At 44.9% G+C, this 18,386-nt stretch overlaps 1 protein-coding gene across 1 annotated transcript in view; it reads right to left on the reverse strand.

The window, feature by feature from the left end:
* The window catches only part of flt1 (fms related receptor tyrosine kinase 1), a 101,048-nt gene extending 84,959 nt beyond the window's left edge, over positions 1 to 16,089 (reverse strand). The window contains 4 exon segments of the mRNA XM_031795304.1: positions 3,588 to 3,712; positions 6,641 to 6,852; positions 7,158 to 7,302; positions 15,818 to 16,089. Of these exon segments, the coding sequence (XP_031651164.1) occupies positions 3,588 to 3,712; positions 6,641 to 6,852; positions 7,158 to 7,302; positions 15,818 to 15,875 (540 nt within the window). The 5' untranslated portion in view covers positions 15,876 to 16,089.
* Positions 16,090 to 18,386: the final 2,297 nt, after the last annotated feature.

Consider the following 18,386-nt stretch of genomic DNA (forward strand, 5'->3'; position numbering starts at 1 on the left):
CATACATACACACTGAGACGCTGCCACAAACACACACACACACTGAGACGCTGCCACAAACATACATACACACTGAGACGCTGCCACAAACACACATACATACACACTGAGACGCTGCCACAAACACACACTGAGACGCTGCCACAAACAAACACACATACACACTGAGACGCTGCCACAAACACACACACACACTGAGACGCTGCCACAAACACACATACACACTGAGACGCTGTCACAAACAAACACACATACACACTGAGACGCTGCCACAAACACACATACACACACATTGAGACGCTGCCACAAACACACATACACACACACTGAGACACTGCCACAAACATACACACACACTGAGACGCTGCCACAAACAAACACACATACACACTGAGACGCTGCCACAAACAAACACACATACACACTGAGACGCTGCCACAAACAAACATACACACACACTGAGACGCTGTCACAAACAAACACACATACACACTGAGACACTGCCACAAACATACACACACACTGAGACGCTGCCACAAACACACATACACACACACTGAGACACTGCCACAAACATACATACACACACACTGAGACGCTGCCACATACACACATACACACACACTGAGACGCTGCCACAAACACACATACACACTCACTGAGACGCTGCCACAAACACACATACACACTCACTGAGACGCTGCCACAAACACACATACACACACACTGAGACGCTGCCACAAACACACATACACACACATTGAGACGCTGCCACAAACACACATACACACACATTGAGACGCTGCCACAAACACACATACACACACACTGAGACGCTGCCACAAACACACATACACACACACTGAGACGCTGCCACAAACACACATACACACACATTGAGACGCTGCCACAAACACACATACACACACACTGAGACGCTGCCACAAACACACATACACACTCACTGAGACGCTGCCACAAACACACATACACATTGAGACGCTGCCACAAACACACATACACACTGAGATGCTGCCACAAACACACATACACACTGAGACGCTGCCACAAACACACATACACACACACTGAGACGCTGCCACAAACACACATACACACACACTGAGACGCTGCCACAAACACACATACACACTGAGACGCTGCCACAAACATACATACACACTGAGACGCTGCCACAAACATACATACACACACACTGAGATGCTGCCACAAACATACATACACACACACTGAGATGCTGCCACAAACATACATACACACACACTGAGATGCTGCCACAAACACACATACACACTGAGACGCTGCCACAAACATACGTACACACTGAGATGCTGCCACAAACAAACATACACACTGAGACGCTGCCACAAACATACATACACACACACTGAGACGCTGCCACAAACACACATACACACACACTGAGACGCTGCCACAAACATACACACTGAGACGCTGCCACAAACACACATACACACACTGAGATGCTGCCACAAACACACATACACACTGAGACGCTGCCACAAACATACGTACACACTGAGATGCTGCCACAAACAAACATACACACTGAGACGCTGCCACAAACATACATACACACACACTGAGATGCTGCCACAAACACACATACACACTGAGACGCTGCCACAAACATACGTACACACTGAGATGCTGCCACAAACAAACATACACACTGAGACGCTGCCACAAACATACATACACACACACTGAGACGCTGCCACAAACACACATACACACACACTGAGACGCTGCCACAAACATACACACTGAGACGCTGCCACAAACATACACACTGAGACGCTGCCACAAACACACATACACACAATGAGACGCTGCCACAAACATACACACTGAGACCCTGCCACAAACATACACACACACACACACTGAGACGCTGCCACAAACACACATACACACACTGAGACGCTGCCACAAACATACATACACACTGAGACGCTGCCACAAACATACACACTGAGACGCTGCCACAAACATACACACACACACACTGAGACGCTGCCACAAACACACACACACACTGAGACGCTGCCACAAACATACACACTGAGACGCTGCCACAAACACACACACACACTGAGACGCTGCCACAAACATACACACTGAGACGCTGCCACAAACACACACACACTGAGACGCTGCCACAAACACACACACACTGAGACGCTGCCACAAACACACATACACACACACTGAGACGCTGCCACAAACACACATACATACACACTGAGACGCTGCCACAAACACACACACACTGAGACGCTGCCACAAACACACACACACTGAGACGCTGCCACAAACACACACACACACACACACTGAGACGCTGCCACAAACACACATACACACACACTGAGACGCTGCCACAAACACACATACACACACACTGAGACGCTGCCACAAACAAACATACACACACACTGAGACGCTGCCACAAACATACACACACTGAGACGCTGCCACAAACATACATACACACACACTGAGACGCTGCCACAAACACACATACACACACACTGAGACGCTGCCACAAACACACATACACACACACTGAGACGCTGCCACAAACAAACATACACACACACTGAGACGCTGCCACAAACACACACACACTGAGACGCTGCCACAAACACACATACACACACACTGAGACGCTGCCACAAACACACATACACACACACTGAGACGCTGCCACAAACATACATACACACACACTGAGACGCTGCCACAAACATACACACACACACACTGAGACGCTGCCACAAACACACATACACACTGAGATGCTGCCACAAACATACATACACACTGAGACGCTGCCACAAACACACACACACTGAGACGCTGCCACAAACACACATACACACACACTGAGACGCTGCCACAAACACACATACACACACACTGAGACGCTGCCACAAACACACATACACACACACTGAGACGCTGCCACAAACATACATACACACACACTGAGACGCTGCCACAAACACACATACACACACACTGAGACGCTGCCACAAACATACATACACACACACTGAGATGCTGCCACAAACACACACACACTGAGACGCTGCCACAAACATACATACACACACACTGAGACGCTGCCACAAACATACATACACACTGAGACGCTGCCACAAACATACATACACACACACTGAGACGCTGCCACAAACACACATACACACACACTGAGACGCTGCCACAAACATACATACACACACACTGCACTTCATTGCACTTACGTACACTCCCTCGCCACTCAGGCAGCAACACTCACAAACATATCCACACACTTCCACACACATCCGCAGACTGACACAAACAAACGGACACACACACTCCAAGGCAGGACGGTTGCCAAGATAAGAACAATGTGTTGAATGATCTGTACTAGCAGAAACAACATGACTGTGACTTGTGTACAGATGAGAGTGCTGATGGAGAAACAGAGAGAAGTGTTTTGTTCTAAGATGTAGTCAGGAGTGCTAGTAGTGGAAATAGTGAAGGGAACTCACCTTGACCAATGACACGGTGGCGTCAGGGTGGGTGACCCTACAGGGGAAGACCAGAGGCTGGCTCTCCTTGATATACACCACGTCTGGACTGTTATTCTGCTCCTCCACAAATGGCCGCTGTCTGTCTGAAACCACAACACTGAGGTTAGGGATAGGTACACACACACACACACACACACACACACACACACACACACACACACACACACACACACACACACACACACACACACACACACACACACACACACACACACACTTAATACCCATTCAGCAAATAGTCTCCTGGAGTCAACAATAAACACACACAGATTGTTTCGAGGTAATCAAACAGCCTGTGATCCTTCCAGGTACATTACCCCCTCCACACCCACCCTCTAATATTCCTGTGCCATTGAAAGGCGTGGGCGGGTGGAGCTCACCTCATTGTTTGTCAGCTACTGTACTGTGTTATTCAAGGAAAGTATAATCTCTGAACATTTGAACAAAAGTACCCCAAGGACTAGTGGCCTGGACCGCAGGGCTTCCTCCTGCTGCTTTGATTACATATGAAGGAGCTAGCGAGGGGGCAGGATAGTGAGAGCAGAGAGGGGCAGGATAGTGAGAGCAGAGAGGGGCAGGAGGGTGAGACCAGAGAGGGGCAGGATAGTGAGAGCAGAGAGGGGCAGGATAGTGAGAGCAGAGAGGGGCAGGAGGGTGAGACCAGAGAGGGGCAGGATAGTGAGAGCAGAGAGGGCAGGAGGGTGAGACCAGAGAGGGCAGGATAGTGAGAGCAGAGAGGGCAGGATAGTGAGAGCAGAGAGGGGCAGGATAGTGAGAGCAGAGAGGGGCAGGAGGGTGAGAGCAGAGAGGGGCAGGATAGTGAGAGCAGAGAGGGCAGGAGGGTGAGACCAGAGAGGGCAGGATAGTGAGAGCAGAGAGGGGCAGGATAGTGAGAGCAGAGAGGGGCAGGATAGTGAGAGCAGAGAGGGCAGGATAGTGAGAGCAGAGAGGGGCAGGATAGTGAGAGCAGAGAGGGGCAGGAGGGTGAGAGCAGAGAGGGCAGGAGGGTGAGACCAGAGAGGGGCAGGATAGTGAGAGCAGAGAGGGGCAGGAGGGCGAGAGCAGAGAGGGGCAGGAGGGCGAGAGCAGAGAGGGGCAGGAGGGCGAGAGCAGAGAGGGGCAGGAGGGCGAGAGCAGAGAGGGGCAGGATAGTGAGAGCAGAGAGGGGCAGGAGGGTGAGAGCAGAGAAGGGCAGGATAGTGAGAGCAGAGAGGGGCAGGATAGTGAGAGCAGAGAGGGGCAGGAGGGCGAGAGCAGAGAGGGGCAGGAGGGTGAGAGCAGAGAGGGGCAGGATAGTGAGAGCAGAGAGGGGCAGGATAGTGAGAGCAGAGAGGGGCAGGAGGGTGAGAGCAGAGAGGGCAGGAGGGTGAGACCAGAGAGGGGCAGGAGGGTGAGAGCAGAGAGGGGCAGGATAGTGAGAGCAGAGAGGGGCAGGAGGGTGAGAGCAGAGAGGGCAGGAGGGTGAGACCAGAGAGGGGCAGGAGGGTGAGAGCAGAGAGGGGCAGGAGGGTGAGAGCAGAGAGGGGCAGCAGGGGCAGGAGGGTGAGAGCAGAGAGGGGCAGCAGGGGCAGGAGGGTGAGAGCAGAGTGGGGCAGGAGGGGCAGGAGGTGCAGGAGGGTGAGAGCAGAAAGGGTCAGGAGGGGCAGTAGGGGCAGGAGGGTGAGAGCAGAAATAGGCAGTAGAGAGAGCAGAGAGGGGCAGTAGAGTGAGAGCAGAGCGGGTGATGGAGTCAGACGCCTAATGGACTTGGCAGCCAGAGTGATTGATGGGCCCCAGGGCTCCTATTGGCCAAACCGTAGCCCCACCCTGTGATCTCCTCTGGCCCCTGGCCCAGCTCCATGCCCAGCCAGCCTCTACCCAGGACAGGGAAAGGCAGAGTGGGGCAGACAGGGCTGTCAAGGTGCCTCCTCTGCCCTTGGATGTCCCTGAATCATGAATCCTGCCTGGCCTTCATCCTATTTCACCCCCCTTACCCTCCCACCTTCCACTCCTGTCACCTTTGAACAGAACCAGAGACCCTCCCCCCCGTCTATAGACCTCCAGCTCCCCTCCCACCTCCACCCCCCGCGGCCTCCTCCCGTCCCCAAGCACAGGATGCTGTGAGCAGGGCTGAGGGGAGCAGATAAGCCTGGTGCCCTGGGAAACTCTGCCCAAACCTGAGCATTTCAGCAGCTGGGCTATTCCTGGCCCCGAGGACTAAGGTAGCACGTAAACGAAAGTAAAAAGCTTTTATATATAGACCTGGTAGAGGGTGAGAGGGAGGGAGGGAGGGAGGGAGGGAGGGAGGGAGGGAGGGGAGGGAGGGAGGGAGGGAGGGAGGGTGGGAGGGAGGGAGGGAGGGAGGGAGGGAGGGAGGGAGGGAGGGAGGGAGGGAGGGAGGGAGGGAGGGAGGGAGGGAGGCTGAGAAAAGAGACAGGCTAAGGAGGAGAAACTGTGCCAGAGTCATTAGGATGTATTGTTGGTACAAACAGTGTTGAGATATACATTTCTCTCTGGTATTGGTGTGCATTTAGCACCCACTGACACTATGTTTTGTTTAACCTAGGCATATAAACAATGAGACAGAGTGAGCAAGAGATTGACTGACCATTCCATCAGACAGGGGGGAGAGAGAGAGAGAGAGAGAGAGAGAGAGAGAGAGAGAGAGAGAGAGAGAGAGAGAGAGAGAGAGAGAGAGAGAGAGAGAGAGAGGGAGAGGGAGAGAGAGAGACCACTCCATCGATGGGGAGGGAGTGGGGGGAGAGAGAGGGGGAGGAGGGAAAGAGGGGGAGCGATAAAGAGAGAGGGTGAGAGAGAAAGTGTAATTGAGAAAGAGAGCGAGCGAGAGGGAGAGAGAGCGAGCCAGAGAGAGCGAGACAGAGAGAGCCCATCAGTGAGAAAGAGGTGGACAGATGGTTCATATCCTAAACCTTATTTCCATTTCCTGAGCTCTAGCATTTGTGACAGAGTGACACTGACAGGGATTTGGGAGTACAGGACACTGTAATGAGTTGGTAGTTGTTAAATGTTACCTGTGACATAGATGTAGACAGCACTCTGCCTGCGGGTCCGCTGGCTATACCGACACCGGAACGATCCTGTGTGCTGGGCCTGGGCTGAGCTAATAATCAGTTGGCTGCAGTAATGCTGGCTCTGCCTCCCACAGCGAGAATCCTCCAATTGCACACTCTCTTTATCTCTGGCCACACCTCCAGGGAACACCCACGACAGCTCCCACCGACCCCTGATTGGTGAAAGGTAGATTGCTGTAAAACATTCCATCTCTCTCATTGCATCACAACTTCTGAAAGCTGTCCATAAAAAGGTGTATTTAAAAGGTGTATATTAAAGCTAATCTGATCAGTGAATAAGTCTAGGCAGACAATCTTTCCTTTATCTTGACATTTCCCACTTGACCCCTTTCACTAACCTACAACCCACACACCCCGACCCCCAACCAGCGCTCACTGATCTGCACTGACTGCCCGCCCACCCACCCCATCCACCTATCACCTCTGACCTCTAACCTTTGACTCCAGAGAGACTCACCTGCAGTGGATCGTCAGCGTCTGGTTGGCCTCCAGGACCAGCTGTCGACTCTTCACATCCAGAACAGGAACACTGAACTTCCCCTTAGGCTCCCTATCCACTTTACCTGGGAGAGAGAACAGAGAGGATGTCTTATCCACTTTACCTGGGAGAGAGAACAGAGAGGATGTCTTATTGGCTTTACCTGGGAGAGAGAACAGAGCTGATGTCTAAGTGGCTTTACCTGGGAGAGAGAACAGAGATGATGTCTTATTGGCTTTACCTGGGAGAGAGAACAGAGATGATGTCTTATTGGCTTTACCTGGGAGAGAGAACAGAGATGGTGTCTTATTGGCTTTACCTGGGAGAGAGAACAGAGATGATGTCTTATTGGCTTTACCTGGGAGAGAGAACAGAGGAGATGTCTAACTGGCTTTACCTGGGAGAGAGAACAGAGATGATGTCTAAGTGGCTTTACCTGGGAGAGAGAACAGAGATGATGTCTTATTGGCTTTACCTGGGAGAGAGAACAGAGATGATGTCTAAGTGGCTTTACCTGGGGGAGAGAACAGAGATGATGTCTAAGTGGCTTTACCTGGGAGAGAGAACAGAGATGATGTCTTATTGGCTTTACCTGGGGGAGAGAACAGAGATGATGTCTTATTGGCTTTACCTGGGAGAGAGAACAGAGGAGATGTCTAACTGGCTTTACCTGGGAGAGAGAACAGAGGAGATATCTAAGTGGCTTTACCTGGGAGAGAGAACAGAGATGTCTTAAAGGCTGCAGGCCAGGCAGGCCCCCATACATTGCTCTTTGCTCATAACAATCAGTGACTGATCAACATATTTCCTCTGGAAAATCTGAATCAACTTTGCAATATACTCATATATACAGGTTGAATTTCGCAAAACTACTAGCCACTACGATGGCACACAAGTGATAACAACACGATAGTCAACCACTCCCACCATATTAGCCAATAATACCACAGACCACTTACACTACTGACCATAGCTCTGGTCCAGGGGGTTAGTGTGAATTATTTCCTTCGTGAAGGTATGCACACTAACACCCTGGTCCAGAGCTATGCTGGCCACAACAACATGAACCAATAAATAACAGAGAACAATACAACAACTGACCACAACACTAGTGGTGTTGACAGATCAACTGACAGCTTCATCATAGACCCTCCCAGGCAGAAACACCAGACCCTCGTCACCTCCTTGTTCCCATGCCACTAAACCACTTGAGGACCAAAGTGGAAATGCGTAAGCAGTGTCACTTCTGTTTATTAAATAAAAGCAACGCTGTACTCCATGATAAGTGAGGTTTATTAATGAGAGATAAATGGTGCTGTCCATCCACCCTTCCTTCCTCTCAGTCCAAACGGATACATTCACACAGACACGTCCTTAAAGCAGCCAACTCATAAATGGAACCTAATCACGCTGTTGGATCCTATTGGAACATACACAAACCTAATTCACTATACTGTGCACTTGATTAAATTGATATAGCTATGACAGGAAAAAAGGAAATTATGCGTAGCAATGTACTGAGTGATCTACAAATCTATTTCCAGGAAATCCAGTGTGTTTTTACTGTTGCAGCCATTATTTAAAGGAGATGATTTATGTGTTACAAATGACCAATGAGTTGTGGCTTGAGCCAACAGCAGGGTATGGATGACTTTAATGATGTGGTCTATAACTCGTCATAGTACAGTAGGGGGGGGACTTCCCATATCCTCAGGTCTTCTAACAGTCATTTCACTCTCCTGCTTTGAGTAAAGCCTTTCTTTGGGTCCTCCATAACCAGCATGTCAAGCACTTTCAATTGACCAAAAGTGTGCCAGTATGCTATCCTCGCTACTATCTTCCTGATCGAACACATCATTGCCCTATGACCATTATCTGACCCCTCAGTGACTAGCAACCCTCAAATGAGGTTGACCTTATGATGATGCATGAGTTGAGTTCCACCTCAGCTGGACAATATGAATGGAACCCCATTACTACTATTCATTGTCTTGGTTACCAGTGGATGCTCTAATTGGACTCACTCTGGTAGTTTCCTCTGCTTCCACTCTGAGTCATGCACACACACGCACACGCACACACGCACACGCACACACGCACACATACATAGAAATACACACACCCAGAGTCCTGCAGCAGAGTCTATATGTCGGGGTAAATAGTTTAAAGGAGGAAGGGAAGTCAAGTCTCTCTCAGCACGGACCCAAGAGGCATTTCAACAGGCTGTGAATTGGACAGGAAGTCGCTTCCCATTTCATTCAATACAGCTGGAGCTTTCATCCAACAAACCCTAGTGTAGGATCTCATGCACTTCAAGGACATGGCCGTTTGAAACCCCAGAATGTGTCTGCACGACAGGAATAAGTTCATGAGCTGAATGTAGATGACTTTTTTTTTAAATGGACATGTTTTCCTCATGTGTTGTACATATTATTCCAATTATGTAAACCACAGAAGTTATTTTACATAGTGTGGTGACACTTGCATATCATTGGAGGGAAATAATAATGCTTGACCTTTGATATCTTGTGTTCACATGGTACAAATAATTCTTTTCAGATCCTTATCTGGGGCGGCAGGTAACCTAGTGGTTAGAGCGTTGGGCCAGTAACTGAAGGTTTGCTGGATCGAATCTCAGGGCTGACAACATAAAAATCTGTCATTCTGCCCCCGAACAAGTTGGTTAACCCACTGTTCCCCGGTAGGCCGTCATTGTAAATAAAAATAACTTGCCTAGTTAAATACTGACTTTCCTAGTTAAGTACAGACTTACCTAGTTAAATACTGACTTTCCTAGTTAAATACAGATTTACCTAGTTAAATACTGACTTGGCTAGTTAAATACAGACTTACCTAGTTAAATACTGACTTGCCTAGTTAAATACAGACTTGCCTAGTTAAATACTGACTTGCCTAGTTAAATACAGACTTACCTAGTTAAGTACAGACCTACCTAGTTAAATACTGACTTGCCTAGTTAAATACAGACTTACCTAGTTAAGTACAGACCTACCTAGTTAAATACAGACTTGCCTAGTTAAATACTGACTTGCCTAGTTAAATACTGACTTACCTAGTTAAATACTGACTTGCCTAGTTAAATACTGACGTGCCTAGTTAAATACTGACTTACCTAGTTAAATACTGACTTACCTAGTTAAATACAGACTTACCTAGTTAAATACTGACTTGCCTAGTTAAATACAGACTTGCCTAGTTAAATACTGACTTGCCTAGTTAAATACAGACTTACCTAGTTAAATACTGACTTGCCTAGTTAAATACTGACTTACCTAGTTAAATACAGACTTAACTAGTTAAATACTGACTTGCCTAGTTAAATACTGATTTGCCTAGTTAAGTACAGACTTACCTAGTTAAATACAGACTTGCCTAGCTAAATACTGACTTGCCTAGTTAAATACTGACGTACCTAGTTAAATACTGACTTACCTAGTTAAATACAGACTTGCCTAGTTAAATACAGACTTACCTAGTTAAATACAGACTTACCTAGTTAAATACTGACTTACCTAGTTAAATACAGACTTACCTAGTTAAATACTGACTTACCTAGTTAAATACTGACTTACCTAGTTAAATACAGACTTACCTAGTTAAATACTGACTTACCTAGTTAAATACTGACTTACCTAGTTAAATACTGACTTACCTAGTTAAATACAGACTTACCTAGTTAAATACTGACTTACCTAGTTAAATACTGACTTACCTAGTTAAATACAGACTTACCTAGTTAAATACAGACATACCTAGTTAAATACAGACTTGCCTCGTTAAATACTGACTTACCTAGTTAAATACTGACTTGCCTAGTTAAATACTGACTTGCCTAGTTAAATACTGACTTACATAGTTAAATACTGACTTACCTAGTTAAATACTGACTTACCTAGTTAAATACTGACTTGCCTAGTTAAATACTGACTTGCCTAGTTAAATACTGACGTGCCTAGTTAAATACTGACTTACCTAGTTAAATACTGACTTACCTAGTTAAATACAGACTTACCTAGTTAAATACTGACTTACCTAGTTAAATACTGACTTACCTAGTTAAATACAGACTTACCTAGTTAAATACAGACTTACCTAGTTAAATACTGACTTGCCTAGTTAAATACTGACTTGCCTAGTTAAATACTGACTTACATAGTTAAATACTGACTTGCCTAGTTAAATACTGACTTACCTAGTTAAATACTGACTTACCTAGTTAAATACTGACTTACCTAGTTAAATACTGACTTGCCTAGTTAAATACTGACTTACCTAGTTAAATACTGACTTGCCTAGTTAAATACTGACTTACCTAGTTAAATACTGACTTACCTAGTTAAATACTGACTTGCCTAGTTAAATACTGACTTACCTAGTTAAATACTGACTTGCCTAGTTAAATACTGACTTGCCTAGTTAAATACTGACTTACATAGTTAAATACTGACTTGCCTAGTTAAATACTGACTTACCTAGTTAAATACTGACTTACCTAGTTAAATACTGACTTACCTAGTTAAATACTGACTTGCCTAGTTAAATACTGACTTACCTAGTTAAATACTGACTTGCCTAGTTAAATACTGACTTGCCTAGTTAAATACTGACTTACATAGTTAAATACTGACTTGCCTAGTTAAATACTGACTTACCTAGTTAAATACTGACTTACCTAGTTAAATACTGACTTACCTAGTTAAATACAGACTTACCTAGTTAAATACTGACTTGCCTAGTTAAATACTGACTTACATAGTTAAATACTGACTTTCCTAGTTAAATACTGACTTACCTAGTTAAATACTGACTTACCTAGTTAAATACTGACGTAGCTAGTTAAATACTGACTTACCTAGTTAAATACTGACTTACCTAGTTAAATACTGACTTGCCTAGTTAAATACTGACTTACCTAGTTAAATACTGACTTACCTAGTTAAATACTGACTTGCCTAGTTAAATACTGACTTACCTAGTTAAATACTGACTTGCCTAGTTAAATACTGACTTGCCTAGTTAAATACTGACTTACATAGTTAAATACTGACTTGCCTAGTTAAATACTGACTTACCTAGTTAAATACTGACTTACCTAGTTAAATACTGACTTACCTAGTTAAATACTGACTTGCCTAGTTAAATACTGACTTACCTAGTTAAATACTGACTTGCCTAGTTAAATACTGACTTGCCTAGTTAAATACTGACTTACATAGTTAAATACTGACTTGCCTAGTTAAATACTGACTTACCTAGTTAAATACTGACTTACCTAGTTAAATACTGACTTACCTAGTTAAATACAGACTTACCTAGTTAAATACTGACTTGCCTAGTTAAATACTGACTTACATAGTTAAATACTGACTTTCCTAGTTAAATACTGACTTACCTAGTTAAATACTGACTTACCTAGTTAAATACTGACGTAGCTAGTTAAATACTGACTTACCTAGTTAAATACTGACTTACCTAGTTAAATACTGACTTGCCTAGTTAAATACTGACTTACCTAGTTAAATACTGACTTACCTAGTTAAATACTGACTTGCCTAGTTAAATACTGACTTACCTAGTTAAATACTGACTTACCTAGTTAAATACTGACTTACCTAGTTAAATACTGACTTGCCTAGTTAAATACTGACTTGCCTAGTTAAATACTGACTTACCTAGTTAAATACTGACTTACCTAGTTAAATACTGACTTGCCTAGTTAAATACTGACTTACCTAGTTAAATACTGACTTACCTAGTTAAATACTGACTTACCTAGTTAAATACAGAAGAAAAAAGTCTGACACACAAAATAACACAGTATTTAGAAATGGAAACAGTATGGGAAATCCCAACGAGCACATTCGGTTCCTTGGAAGTTGTGGGAGCGTAAGTCTTTGGTTCCCCATTGGTTCTGGGAACGAAGCCATGAATGTTGTTTCCTGCCTGTAAAAACGGAACGTTCTATGGTTCCCTGAAAGTTTTCCTGGGAAGTTTTATCAGCGCTCTGAGAAACGATATTATAGGTTATTTGAATGTAATTAAATAAAGTTCAGAGAGCATGTTTCAGTAAGACTTCTAATAACATGGCTAGCTTAGTTTGGGTTAACTGTTTTGAACTCCAAGCACAGATAGGACACATGGTAACTCATTTGCTTAGGCATTAATTATGCAAACACATTTACATTTACTTTCTATTGTGGCATTCAAACCAACACACCTGAACAGAAGAAAAGAGAGAGTATTTCTCCGCTGAGAACAGAATGTATGTTCTTAAATAACATTCTTTGAACATTCTTTGAATGTTACTAATGTTTTCTTGTGGTTTTTATAGAAAGTTTTCTTAATGTTCTGAGAACATGACTTGAAAGAGATCCATGAGGAAACTTGTAGGAAACATTATGCTGAAGTACTTAAATTCACACAGAAGAACGTTGTTTCTTAACATTCTTGGAACAATTTGAGATCCTTACTTTAAATAGAACAATGAAGAAACCTATAGGAAACGCTATGCTTAAGTACTGGAATTCCATAGAGATAGATAGAGGACTCATCTTTATATCTGTGACATTATAGTATCTGTGAAAGCATGGGCAGTGCCATTGAGGCTACAACCCTTAGGAATCCCCACCTAGTTGACTACGTTTAAATGGTGGAAGCTTGGTGGAAGCCCATGCTAAAATGGCCTTTTGGGCACCAGAGGCCTCAATCATTCTCTATGTGAAATTCTCACCTAAGAAACATATAGTTCTCAGAACATTATATGCTACATGGGTACCCTGCACCATTCCCATTCAAATATTGTGCATTAAAATGTGTATTTAAATTAGATAAAACAAATGTGATTGAATCATTGTGGACCTTATTTTGTTCCTTGATTATGCTAATAAATATATACAGGAAGAGGACAATAGTAACAATATATCAGGTTATGCAAGACAAGAAAACTTGGTCCATATACACTGAACAAAAATATAAACGCAACATGTAAAGTGTTGGTCCCATGTTTCATGAGCTGAAATAAAAAATACCTGAAATGTTCTATACGTACAAAAAGCTTATTTCTCTAAAATGTTTTGCACAAATGTGTTTACATTCATGTTAGTGAGCATTTCTCCTTTGCCAAGATAATCTATCCACCTGACAGGTGTGGCATATCAAGAATCTGATTAAACAGCATGATTATTACACAGGTGCACCTTGTGCTGGGGACAATAAAAGGCCACTTTACATGTGTAGTTTTGTCACACAACACAATGCCACAGATGTCTCAAGTTTTAAGGAAGCTACAATTGGCATGTTGACTGCAGGAATGTCCACCAGAGCGGTTGCCAAACAATTGAATGTTCATTTATCTACCATAAGTTTGGGAGAATTTGGAAATCCAACTGGCCTCACAAACACTGACCACATGTATGGTGTCATGTGGGTGAGCGGTTTGCTGATGTCATCAACGTTGTGAACAGAGTGCCCTACGGTTGCACTGGGGTTATGGTATGGGCAGAAATAAGCTACAGACGACAAACACAATAGCATTTGATCGGTGGCAAGTTGAATTAACAAAAATACCTTAACGAGATCCTAAGGCCCATTGTGAGGCCCATATTTTAAAGGTATCTGCATATCTGCATTCTGTATTCCGAGTCATGTGACATCCATAGATCAGGGCTGATTTCCTCATATGAACTGTAACTCAGTAGAATCTTTGACATTTTTGCAATTAATTAAATCGTTGCATGTTGCGTTTATATTTTTGTTCAGTATAGTACAAAGTTGTTGACCAATAACCATATGCGCTGCGTCCATACTTTACGCACACAGGAGCCAGTTCGAGCCAGTTCACCTCAGTTTCCTCCCCGTGGGTCTGTTTTAGCTATAAGCACTGATTAGCGCCAGTTCCTGCGCTCTAGAAAGTTTCCTTGCGCTGGTCATGACCCCAAACTCATTTATATTAGAACTTCCATTTCACAAACTCATCAGCGTCAGGAAGTAGCCTAACGCCCTGTGTGTGCCGATTCAACCCGGGTCAAAGAGCGCACAGAAAGGCGGATACAAAGCAGGGCCACAGAGGTCTCCGTTATCCAAACAACTATCCCACAGGACAAGGCTTATCTACTAAACAACAGTTAGCTGTAAAAGAAGCGCACTTCTTCAACCACCCGTGCTATATGACCACACTGATATCTCAATGGGCCGATTAATGAGACAGTCGACGGAATAGCGCCAAGAAGACTTGGCCCGTTATGTTCAAAGCTCGGGATGCTGGCTAAACTGTCTGCCAAGTGCCAAGTGTTTGAAGAATGTTCCCCTGGCGTCAATACTATCTCTTTACTGTGACAGTACGCACGTTCCTCCTGATTATGGTGGCAATCCATCTTACATGGTATTGCACAATAGGACTACTACTAATAGATGGCAAGTTGGCAACCTATGCGCACATCCTGCGTCAAGGATTTAGACAATAATTGCGCATCATGCCTCAATGTGTCCATAATACATTGATGAAGAAATATTGATATTTATTTAAATCATAAATATAAGCACACTTGAATATGGAATGATTTGTGTGATTTGTCCATAGGCGACCGATAGTTTCATCAATCAGTGAACTCTCTACTTACCTTTTGCAAGCGCACTGCCAGACAATCCACATAGAACCACGAAGATAAAGCAAATCATGTTGTCTGTCTTCCCCGTTGCACTGAACAGCTATGCAAAAAGAAACGTGTAACAGAGGGTTTAGTCCTTATTCTCCAGAGAATAGAAAGCTACAGACCGCACAGCATCAGCGCGCTTATCGCTGCTGATTCGCATTGATTCTGACGAGTAGGAGAGGTTTCCCGAATAGAGGAAAGGAGAATCGTGGGAGACGCTACAGAACACCGCGCATCAACTCCAGTAAACTTTTTTTTCCAATGTGAGCGTGGGCACCGGTTTTATACAGTTCCTATAGTAAGCGGATAACGGGCCTTCCCGTGACGTCCCATCGCCACACCCATGGCGCGTAAAAGCGGAGTCCCACCCGCACAGTACCCATTCTTACACAGTCACTCTAGACTAATTGAAACAATGAAGATGACGTACTGTTACTGATACCCTGTCTAACCCACAAACATCACATAACCATACGATTTATTCAAAAACAGGGAGTAAACATAAGCATACACAAGCAATTACGCGCCACTGCTGCCTAAATCGCAGTGACCTGGGTGGCTGCGGGAAAAGTGGCACGTAGGCAATAGGGTATATCGCCAACAGGTGAGACTTTCTTGAGACAATTACCAGCTTTTATCCTATAAAACACCACCAATGTCTATCTACCCAGGTCCCATATGACAGTGGTGGGTGTATGCCCATGGCATGACCTTACCTGGTGTCAGGGACGCACATAATTCATTCACTTATTCATGGCAACAGCATGACAGTAGGGGTGGCAAGAGTTTTGACTAGATGGTACACAGCTACCGACTGAAGTGATCTTTCATATCAGGTTATGAGAACATACACTGCATGTTAGGATAATCAACCTAGCCGGTCAGGATAATTAGGTTAAGGTTAGGAAAAAGGTTAGGGTGGTTAGGGCTGGCTAAAATGCTATCCTAACCTGCTATGAAAAGTCACTTCCGTCCATAGCTGAACACCATCAAGCCACAAATTGACCACTTGGTCTATAAAAAGTGGTCAGATTGAGCAGATGCTAAACTACAAGACAGTTTTGCGAGAACAGACTGGAATATGTTCTGTGATTCTTCCGATGGCATTGAGGAGTACACCACATCAGTTACTGGCTTATTATCAATAAGTACATCGAGGACATTGTCCCCACAGTGACTGTACACATACCTCAACCAGAAGCCATGGATAACAGGCAGCATTCGCACTGAGCTAAAGGGTAGAGCAGCCGTTTTCAAGGAGTGGGACTCTAACCCAGAAGCTTATAAGAAATCTCGCTATGTCCTCTGACGAACCATCAAACAGGCAAAGAGTCAATACAGGACTAAGATGGAATCGTACTTCACCGGCTCCAATGCTCGTCGGATGTGACAGGGCTTGCAAACTATTACAGACTACAAAGGGAAGCACAGCCAAGAGCTGCCCAGTGCCACGAGCCAGACAGGCTAAATTACTTCTATGCTCTCTTTGAGGCAGGTAACACTGAAACATGCATGAAAGCATCAGCTGTTCCGGATGACTGTGTGATCACGCTCTCTGCATCCGATGTGAGTAAGACCTTTAAACAGGATTACCAGGACAAGTACTCCGAGCTTGCGCTGACCAACTGGCAAGTGTCTTCACTGATATTTTCAACCTCTCCCTGTCTGAGATCACCATAGACCCTGTGCCCAAGAACACTAAGGTAACCTGCCTAAATAACTACAGACCCGTAGCACTCACGTCTGTAGCCATGAAATGCTTGAAAGGCTGGTCATGGCTCACATCAACACCATTATCCCAGAAACACTAGACCCATTCCAATTTGCACTCCAACAGATCCACAGATGATGCAATCTCTATGGCACTCCACACTGACCTTTCACACCTGGACAAAAGGAACACCTATTTGAGAATGCTATTCTCTCTCTCGGAGGACCTCCGCCCTAGGACCATGCCTCAGGACTACCTGGCATGATGACTCCTTGCTGTCCCCAGTCCACCTGGCCATGCTGCTGCTCCAGTTTCAACTGTTCTGCCTGCGGCTATGGAACCCTGAACTGTTCACCGGATGTGCTACCTGTCCCAGACCTGCTGTTTTCAACTCTCTAGAGACAGCAGGAGCAGTAGAGATACTCTCAATGATCGGCTATGAAAAGCCAACTGACACTTACTCCTGAGGTGCTGACTTGTTGCACCCTCGACAACTACTGTGATTATTATTATTTGACCATGCTGGTCATTTATGAATATTTGAACATCTTGACCATGTTCTGTTATAATCTCCACCCGGCACAGCCAGAAGAGGAGCCTTTTAGCCTGGTTCCTCTCCAGGTTTCTTCCTAGGTTTTGGCCTTTCTAGGGAGTTTTTCCTAGCCACCGTGCTTCTACACCTGCATTGCTTGCTGTTTGGGGTTTTAGCCTGGGTTTCTGTACAGCACTTTGAGATATCAGCTGATGTAAGAAGGGCTATATAAATACATTTGATTTGATTTGATATTTATTGACTACAGCTCAGCGTTCAACACCATAGTGCCC

Source organism: Oncorhynchus kisutch, linkage group LG18 (genome assembly GCF_002021735.2).
Source record: "Oncorhynchus kisutch isolate 150728-3 linkage group LG18, Okis_V2, whole genome shotgun sequence".
Taxonomy (NCBI): Eukaryota; Metazoa; Chordata; class Actinopteri; order Salmoniformes; family Salmonidae; genus Oncorhynchus; species Oncorhynchus kisutch.